Genomic DNA, 12,405 nt, shown 5'->3' on the forward strand with positions numbered 1-12,405 from the left:
AAAGCAAACTTGTCTGAAGAAGGTGGAGAAAAGGCTGCAAAGGCTTTGATACTCCCTATGCAGGCCAGCCATGTATCTGTGCTTCAGGTGTGGTTTCCCACCCTGGGGCAGGAGGGGTGGTACCACCAGTCCTTTGCTCTCAGGCCTGTCTCCCCACACTGCCTCTTTCCCTAAATCCAGCTACAGGATGCTGGTACATCAACTTACCCACTGGCAGAGTACAGATCTCTTTTTCTTCTCCTAACTGCATGGCCACAAGTGCTGGCACAAAAAGGGCAGTAGGGGCAAACTTGGAGCAATAGTTTAGTCTTGATGTAAGTTGATCATGACACCATATCCTTAGTTCATCAATTATTGAAGAATGAAACGCAGGAGGAAGCCTACCCTACCCCAGTGCAACAAATTAAAGATGAGATTCTTATCAGGGCATCAACTGAAAACTGTTCCCTATTCTTGTTAAATCACCTTTCCAAGTTTCCAGTTCTGGAACTGAGCACAACAGCTCAGATTTTAACCTACGTACTTGGAACATTATTGGCTTGGCAATGAACAATTTAGTAGCAGCTGAAGTCAGTTGATCATTCATACATGTTAAAATGCTCTGGCACCTGCACCAACGATCAAGTGTTACTATTGCTCATCTGCTGCTTAATACTCATCAGGCATCTTGGTAGTATGACACAGCACAGGGCTAGCACAATGCAGCAGAGTTTAATGACAAGGGGGTGAGACTTCTCTCTGCAGCTCTGACTTCTGCTGGAACATTGACATGACTGACAGCCACACATCCATGTCTTTGTGGTGCCACTTCCTGGCAAGAGCAAACCAGCTAAAAGGCCCTGCAGATTTCTCCCCTGCCACAGGTACCTGGGACTCTGGATTACAATGGGTTTACAAAGCCTTGCAAAACTAGGACCTTCATGTAATCACATCAAGTTAACCCAACACTGGTTTTTCAAACACACTTTAGAAGCCTCTGTCTTGAACATATTTCAATGCTGAATTAGTGAGAATTATTGGTAACAGTTGTCTATAAAGCAGTACAGGTATTGTCCCAGAACGATCAGTGAAACATTTAATCTGACTATAACAAAACTCATAGAAACCGAAGCCAGTGAAGCTGTCAAATGTAGAAGGAAAACAAAGTTGCATGGCACACGAAGCAAAGTAGCTTTACAAATGTAATTTCCTTTTAAAGACAAGCAAATTGGGACCATCCTATTTGAACATGTATTTAAAAATACATCTTTTAACATCACACAATTTTCATTTTTGTCACACAGGAATCTTTTTCCAAGAGGGAAATAAATAGCACACAATACTTAAAAAAAAAAGAAAATAAATTGCTGCCTTGCCCCTGAGGTGCTAATGTTTTTAGCATTTAAAAAAAAGTTTCTGGTGCAAGAAGGAGATGCACAAAGGTGCAAAAGTGCCTTTTTCTTTTCAGAGCAGTGAAAAGTACAGCTTGCCTCTTTCTTAGGATGCTTTATATACTTAATCCCTATATTTCGTAATCAAAACCTGTATCTAAAATGGCAGTGTTTATGCATACATAGAGTAGATTCAGTGCTCTGACATCATCAAAACGCTGAACGTAGGTGGGAGAGAGAAAGGCCTGAAACGGGCTTTCTTCCACTACCCTCAAACCTAGTTACATCGCCTGCAGCAATGGCAGAGTTCTTGTCTTCCTAGCCTTTAGCAGACCTCGTACGAGGAGGCTCCAGGTCTCTCCTGTGTCGCTGAGATTAAGCGATTGCAGGTTGAAGTATGGCTTTTCACACCACAGTTTTGCTTCCGATTTTTTAAAGTTTAAGAGTCAAAAGGTTCCACAGTCCAGTTCAAGGTTTTGCAGTTTCCAAAACTAAACTTTAGTCTCTACGAAAAAGGACAGAACTTTTATCTGCCTCGTCCTAAATTAAGTTTAGCTTTTGCACTAATACACCACGTATTATTAAATATGCTCGTTAATTAGGTGCCTGTGAAGCTATAACTTAACATTATTATAGTTTTGCACTCTACAACAAAATTAGACATTTTAAGCATTTATTCATAGGTAGGTAAGGAACTGGTTCTTTAAGCAAAAATTGCTATAAATTTATAAATACAAATAGTGCTTATGTTTTCTTCATTCATGCTTGAACAGATTACAAACTGAATACAATGAAGTTACGTTTAAGCACCCCACATAGACAAGAGGGATAAAAGAAAAAGTTTGCTGGTATATACTATACTTAGTTCCAAGACACTATAAGTTACTTTTTCACTGTTCAGTGTTCCCTAACTCTGCATTAGTTTTAAGGCTATATATACAAATATGTATATTTCAAAGTTAGGGAAAGACAAATATAGCAAAATGCATTGTACTACATTTTCCTATCAAAAAAGTAATTATACACCAAGTTTTGATTCTGTTTAACTGCAGTAAATGTTACAATCTACTTGTTTTACTGATTTTCCGTTTGGGGAATCTGCCTACTAAATGAGTAAACTACATATTAAATACAATATTCTCAACCAAAAAGACAATACAAGGTGCACAAAACAGCAGTTTTGCAAACACGACTGACTTGAAAACTTAATTTTTGTATGCTCAATGGGAGAAAGCTAAGCTTAAATCAAATTAGTTTATTACCTTATAAAATTTTAAATTAGAATTTTAAACAACGAACAGTTAAATATTGTCAACATGCTGTATCTCAAATCACAAGTACTGTTTAACCACTAGTCTCTCATTCTAAGTAAGTGGGTCAATTAAAAACACACACCATAAAATGTTAAAGATTGTCAGGCTTTGACAAATGTATTTTTATCAAACAGTAGGCAAATTCAAACCAATGCACATCTTCAGTGGGGAGGAAAAAAAACCCAAAACACAACACCAAAAAGCCTGAAAAAAACCCACACTTGTAAAAAACAGGGTAACAGATTTATCCCACATCATCCTCTAGCATATGGCTATGTCTTGGGCAATAATCAAAATCCTTCCCCCATTTTAAAAATGGGCTACCAATTAATAAAAATATTCTTCCACAAGTAAAATATCATTTACAATGGCACTGACATTTTAAAAAGGCAGGAAAAAAAGGAATTACACATTTATGGATAAATTTCTTGGTTGTTAAATCAAGCTTTATTGATAAAATGGAATTCAAAGTATTTTACTTGGAACAGCAGCAGACCCAGCCAATCAGGATTGTAAAAATGCTGCAGACTCCTACTGTATGTAGAAAGCTGCCTGTTCGTGCTCAGTGATTAGTAGTTTTGGGTAAGGGTTAATAAAATAATAAAAAAAGAGAGGTGCAGAAAATCAAGGCATTCTAACCCCAAGGTTCGTACGCGTATGAACACGATGCTATTAATAGGGCATGATTGAACTCCCACTGAAGTCAGAACCAGAACTCCCTTTAACTCAATGTGAGAGCAGGAGTATGTCTGAGAACACCATCTATGTTTGCTGAAGAACGTTCACTACTCTCAGTTATTTTTTCCTTGCCAAGCAAACCCTCACACGGTCATTTCTGGTAAGTTGCCCACAAGTTCAGCTTTCACATGAAACAAAAAGTTATCTTTACAGTTTTGTGCACCTCTTGAGCACCTAGCTGGCTAGGCTGCTGCTCCTTGCAATCCAAGACCACAACATGAATTTAAAGGGATATATATTGTTGCATCACACAAGCCAAACATTTCTTCTAACCTTTATAGTGATTTAAAGCAGTTCATAATTAAATATGAGCATTTTGTACAAAGACAATTGCACTTTACAAAAACAAAATCATACAACAAATTGCTGGAGTCTGATTTACAACATGAATTATGGTTTGAAATCACGTTTACAGAAGTCTGTTTTACAAAAAAGATCAGTTCCTGGGCTAGATGTCGTACTGCTGTAGTCACTCTCACCAACACATCGTATTCCCTTCTTTAATTAAGGTTGAGGATGGATGTTAAGAAGGGTCACTGAGGTTGGGCTGCATTTTCATTTGAAGGATGAAACGTGAACTCCACAGCTAGATGAGCAGTTTTACCACATATCATCAGTTGATGCTGAATCCTTAAAGAAAAAAAGAGGGAACCCTTTAAAGTCTGGAGTGCCCACAGTTGTACCGGTTGCTGGATAATCCAGACTGAAAAGGGTAAAGACTTAAGATGATTTAGGAGCTTGTTTTCTCTCCCCTTTCAGAAATAACATTTAAAAGTAACTAAAATCCACATACACTTAATTAATGAAGCATTAAGTACCAAGACATTTCAACATCTGACCAAATGTTTGATAATATCAATCATCAAAAGAATACCCTAGGAACATTATTCAAAAGCATTCCCAGAGCAGCTAGAAGCGATACAAGGAGGATACACTTTCTACACAGGTGTGTTGAGAGCTGTTTTCAGCCCTCCCTCACTGCACAGGAAGATACACTCATCAACTGACACCTTGCTATAATCCAGATCAATTTCAACACTTATAATTTAGGTTAGAGAAGTGTAGTTTGGGTAACTGCAGGAAACCCTAATTCAGGATGGTAATAAAACCACAAGGAAAAAGAAACCAACCCTGCATATAAGGAAAAAATTAGAAGCAGAGACATGGTGCACTCTACATCATAACTGTATAAAAAAAAGAGAGGTGCAGAAAGAGAGGTGTCATGCCAGATGACATGGCACTACAACCAGACAGCCAACACCTGAGCATCACTGCAATTTGGTCCATTTAGCCCCACAGGCAACAGTGGATTTTGTGTTAGCTACTACCCCCCTGAAAAACATTTAACCAATTCCTGCTATTGGTTACAAAAAATCCTAGTACAAAGCAAATATGTCACTCTAGTACGTGTTTTTAAATCCTTTGGCATTTGTGTCATGTCTCTTTTCCCTTGCTTAGATTGCTCTATATTCAGCTTTTCCTAACTGCCTCACACGTTGGGTACACAGGTTAACGCTGCCACCAAGAAGTGGGACCACAGCTCGGAGGCTGAAGCAACAGTTAAGTCACTAGCACTGGCATCAGAGCAAACTGCTTCTGTGCAGCAATCTTTGGTTGTTTCAGCATTACCTGCTACCTTCCCTGAAGTAATTAAGGCCATGATGGGCTTTAACAACAGTGTTTGCTCGCGCTTCCACAGCTACACTTCCCTGTCATTACTGAGACTGCAGGAGGCAGAAATATTACTCCTCTTTAAAAGCACTGCCTTGCTGATTCCTTTGAGAGAAAAGAGGCTAATTAAGTCTCTAGCAATGCCACATATGACAATTTCTTAGCGCTGAAGTTCTGCACCCTTCATTCAAACTTGCACACAGAATTCATCACAGACCATAAAGAAGAACAGTTGGCACGGAGGTGTAGTAAAAAACCCCAGCAAAATCACTAAAATTACCCTTTGCTAAAGTACCACCTCCGTTTTTTTTTTTAATTCGAGACCAGAAGTAGCAAAGAAGAGCAATTATATGAAAGACCAAAATGGTTGTGTGTGTTTCAAGTGTGAGGATGCATAATAAAAGCAGCAGTGAGTAAAAATGCAGGAGCCGCACGCCAATTATTCAGCACGCAGAATCTCTGTATCCAGGCTGCCAACATCAGAAGTTTGTGTACCATACATTTGTAGAACTGTAACATACTAGAGAGTGTATGTTGAAGGTAAAGCATCCTCTCAGCCAGCATTTAGGCATTTTTATGCTAAGGAACTGACAAATAACCTGTAGCAACCCAATTGTAAAGCTAACACACAGCTCTATATGTCTGGATGCGTTTCATTTCTGTGTCACATCAAAGTTGATAGGCAAAGGATCATCTTAATTACTTGATGAGGCACAGCACTTTCAGTGATCTAACTGCAATTGAGATCACTGTTATTATTTTAAGAGCTCTGGGGATTTATCCCCACTGACTCTGGATACACATTACACATCACTGACATAACCTGAACAGTATGCTTGCTGTTTCTCTACGCTTAAGACTAGAAGTGCTCACATGGTCATTAAGAAAACTAATATATCCTTAAAGCTGGTATGGTCATTAAGAAAACTAATATATCCTTAAAGCTGGTATGTATCTATCTGTTTAAGCTCCTTTCTGGGGAAAAAAGATATACACCACACACTGCACTGTTTGGCAGGAAAGCATTTAGAAACCCAGGCAGGATTCAAATAATGAAATTCCAGAGGACAAACAAATCAACCAGTTTTGAGACCACAATCAGCAGAAGGCAGAAGAAAAGAATTATAAAACATAGTTCCAAAAAGCACAACACTGTTATTCATTTTTTTTTGGGGGAAGGGATCTTTTAACAAGAACTAGCATTATGTTTCTTTACAAAATGGCTAAAATAATTGGGGTGGGGGTAAAGAACACATAAGAGAAGGATACTTACAGTATCATCATTCCTGTAGGGATTCAGTCTGTTATAAACGGCTTCAATCACACTCCGTCTAGAGAAGAAAAACACAAAACAAACAGAAAACCCACAAGATTTTAAGGTTGCGTCTTTTTATTTAATTTTAAAAATTCAAATTCCTAAAGTACAATTTAATTTAAAAGGCAAACTTGTGAAAGGTTTTATATTCACAGAACCAAGTTTACTGCAAGTTAGCACGAGGTGTTATTAAACATGGAACACAACTATCGCAGCCTTTAAAACCTTTGGGTTCAAAAAGCCCCAAGGCTGAGCACCCTCAGAGGTGGGCAGAGGAGCACAATCTCATGCTCAGGTGAGGCTGCACAGCTCTCTGGTGCTTTGCCCCTTGGCTTTGAAAAAAAAAAAAGGTGCCAGAAAACACGACAGACATTGAAAGATTTGGTCATTTGTGCGTTTGATGAACACTGCAGCAACGCTTCATGTATTATAGCAATTCCATAGGGGAATATTGTCTTTATTTATTTTCTAGATGCACAAAAATTGCATTCTGAAGTACATTTTTGCTCATGTTACATTCTGAAATGCACTTTCCATGTAGAAACCTGGAAAAAAATATTTTTGCAGCAATACCCTCTTACAGTAATACCCCCAATACTCTCCTGCAAGCTTTCTTAAGAAAAGGTTAACTGCTGGCAGCAGTTCCACATATAGTATCTTCAGACTGGGAAGAATTTGGTCTAATAAAAAGTTAAAAAATTAATTCAAGCATCTTGACAGCTTCCTCCTTTTAAAAATATAAGTTGCACAATATATTTGAGACAGCTTGCAATTTCACTTTTGCCTCTGGATTATTGGGTTTTCTAATATTAACAGGAAATATTGACAAAATTTTAATAGAAAAATTGCAAGCAACAGGTAAATGAGTAATATGGTGGGGTTTATTATTGTTATTTTTTATACAGGGTGAAAAGGTTTTCTTGATACTGAAAAAAAAAAACCTGATACTGAAAAAAAAAAGTAAGGCTGAAGGAAGATGAAGCCTTTGCCTTACCCAGCATGTAAGGAAACAACTTTGGAGGGGGAACAAGAAGGGAAGAGATGAGTAAAAGACAAGAATTATAGACTGGACTTTAAAAAGCAACTTTCTTCCAGATCCCCCTTGTGCAGAACAGAGTATGAGTGAAGTAACAGACTGCAACCGCAATACAAAACAAACTTCAAAGAACAACCTTTCAAGTGCTCACGAATGCATGCAGAGCAATCACAAAGGAGTGCATTAGGAGGGGAAAAAAAGCAGATGATAGGCTTTATAATCATCCCGTAACACTGAAAAGTCACCATGCAGCAGTATGAACACCGGAGTGAGTCTAGCGAATGATTACAGGGCATGGAAGAAGAGGCTGAATTTAAAGCAATAAAAACAAGCAATTACACACAAAGTACATTGCACATATGAACTGCAAAGTTACCCTTATCTTTCAAGAAATAAGTATCTTTGATTCTAAATAAAGGCAGGTATCTGGATAAGCACAATTTTCCTTCCAATATGACAGCAGTGTTTTGAGTCACACTAAGATCCAATTACTTCCAAACTTCCATCAACCCCTATTCAAACTAGCATGACTAAGACACAAAACCTCATGGAAGTCAGTCACTTCAGTGACTTCTCAGCACTTCCTCACAACCATAATGCTACTGCTAGCCAAAGGAAACTGAGGGAAATGAAAATCAATTTGTATGGTATATTTCACGAGTAACTGACTCATCAATACTTCAAAACTACTGTGACACCCCCTAAATAGATGCTGGTATTATGTATCTAACTGCTATCTCTTCTTTTCCTAGTCAAACAGTTCATAAAAGAAACAAATTTGTTTTGTAGAAGTCGTCAGTTATTTATTCAATCACATACCTAGAGTGGTCATGTTTTAACAATACAAAAATCATACTCTGAAGGGTTAAAAATGTAGTCTGTACCATAAGTGTCCAATCCATTTCAACATAGTACAGGTTCTCGAACAGTCTTTGGAATCAAAAAGCACTTTGTTTGGTGTGTGAAAGAGATAAGCCCATTGCTTCCTTAAAGACTGAACATCAATTTGAGAAGCCACAGAGGATCAACATTGAACTCCCCAAGGCAAAGCCAGACTATATAAAGCTGTAAATTAAACTTCCCGCTTTTCTTTTTTTGATAAGACTTCTACCCAGTTTTCAGATTTGTCACAAGCAGAGAGATAACAAAAGCAAACTTAGAAGCAATTACAACATTGCTTTAGCTACAGACAAGAAAAGAAAGCTGCCAAGCAAAACACCATATGCATATCACTCCTTGTCAAAGGACAGAACTGCATATCCAAGTAACTACTAAAGTCAGCACAACATTTTTACATCTTCAAATATAACTTCCCACCCAAAAAACCCAGTTAATTACAAAAAACATACACACTCAGGCCACCCTTAAAAAACCCTGAAGTCCTTCCCAGAGCTAGTTTGACATTTAATTTTAGCTGCGATTCATTGTTATCTCCGCTCCTACCCTCATCCTGTTCATTCCGAACAACCAGGTAATCAAAGACCGGAGCACAGATCATCGCCTCTTCTCTGGGACCCTTCTTCCCTTCCCACCACCCCTGCTTTTAAGAGTGGCCTTACACAGTTAAATTTTGATTTAAACCAAAAACCACATTGACACCGATGTGAACTCACTTGCTCGCCAATTCACCCCCTGGCGGGAGGTTTGGGATGCTCTCAGTTGCTAACGTACGCATCACGTGGACTAAGTCTGGGACTCCTTCACCCTGCTTCTTTATGATCTCTGGGAATCAGAAGTACTTTTTTTGTAAGTGCAGTCCAAATTTAACTTTAAAAGATTGAAACACTCAGTTTTATAAAAAGGCAGCTTAACTTGTGTTAAAATATATACATATATATATAAAAGACAGACCACTTTCAACATGGCAATTGTTAAACTTTGGTTCTGTAAGAAAATGATTTGACAAATATATGTTGCTAAACTGTTAACATGCACACTGGTTTTAGAAACACACAGCTACCATTCTTTTAACAGCTTTTCTGCTAGACATGAGGTATAACAGAAGATGTAACATCTTCCCAACAAAATGCCCTGGGCATGAGGCAGGTTATTAACATCAGCTCTACCGCTGCAACAGAAAATAAATGATTATCACCATCACAGCATAGTATTTTCAAGAAACAAAAGGTTAGACACATTAAAAATAGCTCCCAAGACTCTGTGTGTATTAGCCAATACTTGTTCCTCACTGCATTACAGCAACGTGCAAATTTTAAGAACATACAAATGAAAAGCCAGGGACATCACATCTAAGAGTTCCATCCTCAACTCACTTTGGGGATAAGTGGGCAGTTATTTAAAAGTTGATCCACTCGAAATTCTGAGTGAAGAGAATCTGTACTGTAGCCACAGTCATGCTTGCCAAGAAAGTCACTAACTTTATTCTTTTTTTCTTCCCCCTCCCCCAAGTCACAAGCAGACAAGTTTATTTGAACTCAAAAGATTTCAGACCATACCACCCTGAAGAGTTGCTCTTTAAATAAGGGTTTTAGAAAATTTAAAGAACAAGCACATCTTTTAGAATGCATCTCACTGGTTTCTCCGTAAATACAAGCTCTTAGAAATTCCAAGAGGCCTGAATTATTAAGATTTGGTACTGTTGATCTTCAAGTGAAGATTGTATATGTAGCACATTTACAAAAATGTGTACACATGTGCATATATATATACACACATGAATGTATGTACACACACACTATCTTCATGTAATAAAGCATTTACACAGCTTGAAGAGTAGTTGGAATTTACCAGTATCACTTTTGAATAATACTCTAGCACTCCATTTTTGCCCTAGATGATGATTGCAGAAGACCATACCACATTTTCATTGTATAATTTCACCAGTAAAATAAGGGACATTAAAAGCTTTTAACACCCACATGAATCCCATCCTTTTTAGTTAAAAAATTACAGACAACAATTGTGAATTACTTCTTGTGCATGCAAGAGTTTTTCAGGGCTGTGTGTGTTTACAAAAAGAATCAGCTCTCTTTTGCAGTCAGGCTGTGTAAATTATTTGTAAGGTACAGTGGAAACACTGTCTAAGCCCTCAACCAGCATCAAACTCTGCAACACAAAGCTTTAAGCCGTTTACTTCAAAACCTACATTTTAAATGCATGACACCACATACCACAGACACCTCAAAAACCTTGCCATTTCCTCAAAATCTATAGCCAAAAGTCATTTTTCCCATCTAGTAGTTAGTAAGTGAATAGTCTAACGCTCTTAAATCTGAATAAGAAGCAAAGATCTCGGATTTGGTTTGCCAAGTTCCTTTATTGTGCAGTTTTGAACATCTAGTATATTCTACATTGTGCTAGTGCTAAAGTTCTGCCATACAAAAATAAGGAATTTATAGTTTACCTATACTACACAGTTTCACAACCTGTAACTGCAGTACATTTAACATACAGTCTCCACTAAATGAATACATTTATATTTTGATAAAACTATAGATACAGACTGAATGAACACTGAAGACACAACAAATGGAGTCGGTCTGCTAGCTGTGTTTAATTTATTGGAATTATCTTCTTTCAATACATCTTACAACCCTCCCCCCAACCTTTAATTGACTTTTAAATCTTCTATACATTTTCATGTCATCAAGTACTGGAAAAATGTACTTACAACCCTAAATAAAGGATTCAAAACATATCTGCTTATTTTGTACTCTGAATGGGAATTCCACACAAGGTTTAAGAAAAAGCCAGAATTTTGCTTTTGTGAAAAATGTGGGAAGAGAACATATAACAGCTAACTTTAAATTATTTATCTCTAGGTATAAATATTGCAAGGATAATCTGTTACGGAATGTTTTTACTTAAAAAAAACTGAGAACAGAAAAAAGCTTAAGACAAGTTTCTCTTTAGAGTTAACACATCAATAACACATTAGTGCAAATAATAGCAACACATTTTGGAATGACTGATTCCTTCTACCATTAAGTTTACATGATCTTTTAGGACTAATGCTGATTTATTGCAAGTAATGGCACAAAGGTCCTTCTCCACACTTGCTTCTTTTTCCACTGCCATTTATTGTAACTACTAATCTGGACCACAAGCACATTGAAATCAGTAAAAGGAGAGTAGGTGACATGGTAAATGGAAAAATTCCTACATTTAAAAGCTCTGAATCACCTCTCCTTACTCAAAATGAACATCAGTATGAAGTCCTATTCAGTCTTAAAATTTGCACTACTTCTTAACAGTATAAAGATATATTCTGGGCTGAGGGAATTAAAGTACAACCAGAAAAAGTGTACATTAGTAACCATCAAATCTGTTTATTTGGACTACACTGAGTACTGAAGTGCATAAAAATACATAATATGCATTTTCATCAAGTCTCCATTTTAATGAATTTTAACTTTATATGTTGATGTTATAGATTAAGATCATTCTAAAAGTACTCTTCACATTTTCTAGTTCCTTCAGCTGAAGATTAGGCTTTTAAAGTTTAGCACTGCCATTATTAAAGTATCCTAGGATAACAGCAAGGTTATTTACTGTAGTGTCAAAAGCTTCACATGCTGTAGCTGTCCTATCTTCCTAGCCAGTATTGCATTATCCATTTACACCAGCAATCACTTTAATTGCACAAGAATTAAGTTAAATGTAACGAAGTCAAACAACTCCTGCTCTTGCAGTTCTGCTTTAGTTCAGTCTCTCATCCTCCCTCACAAGTAAGAGCTGAAAGGCCAAGTTCTGAATACAGCTGATACAAATCACTGCTGGGTTGAATAGTGTTTACTACATAGTCATTAATTTAAATAGTATCTTTGTGCAACAATAGACAAAAAATTGAGGACAACTCTAAAAAAAGAAACAAAGACCTTGAGGGAAAGTACAGTGTATTTCCTCAAGTCGTTCAGACACCATTACATTAAATTAGTATTAAAGTGCTTTATTACTACACACAGCATCCTTCTGCCTCTATGCAAGTATCACACTCCCCTC

General features: G+C 37.2%; 1 protein-coding gene across 1 annotated transcript in view; it reads right to left on the minus strand.

Annotated features, from left to right (window-relative positions):
• Positions 1-1,168: 1,168 nt before the first annotated feature.
• Positions 1,169-12,405, minus strand: part of PPM1A (protein phosphatase, Mg2+/Mn2+ dependent 1A) — a 30,122-nt gene continuing 18,885 nt past the window's right edge. Inside the window, exons 4-6 of the mRNA XM_084270411.1 lie at positions 9,057-9,165; positions 6,366-6,423; positions 1,169-4,051 (exon numbers count right to left, since the gene is read on the minus strand). Coding sequence (XP_084126537.1) covers positions 4,022-4,051; positions 6,366-6,423; positions 9,057-9,165 — 197 coding nt within the window. The 3' untranslated portion in view covers positions 1,169-4,021. The remainder of the gene's footprint in view (positions 4,052-6,365; positions 6,424-9,056; positions 9,166-12,405) is intronic.

The sequence above is a fragment of the Gallinula chloropus genome (genome assembly GCF_964237585.1).
Source record: "Gallinula chloropus genome assembly, chromosome: 14".
Taxonomy (NCBI): Eukaryota; Metazoa; Chordata; class Aves; order Gruiformes; family Rallidae; genus Gallinula; species Gallinula chloropus.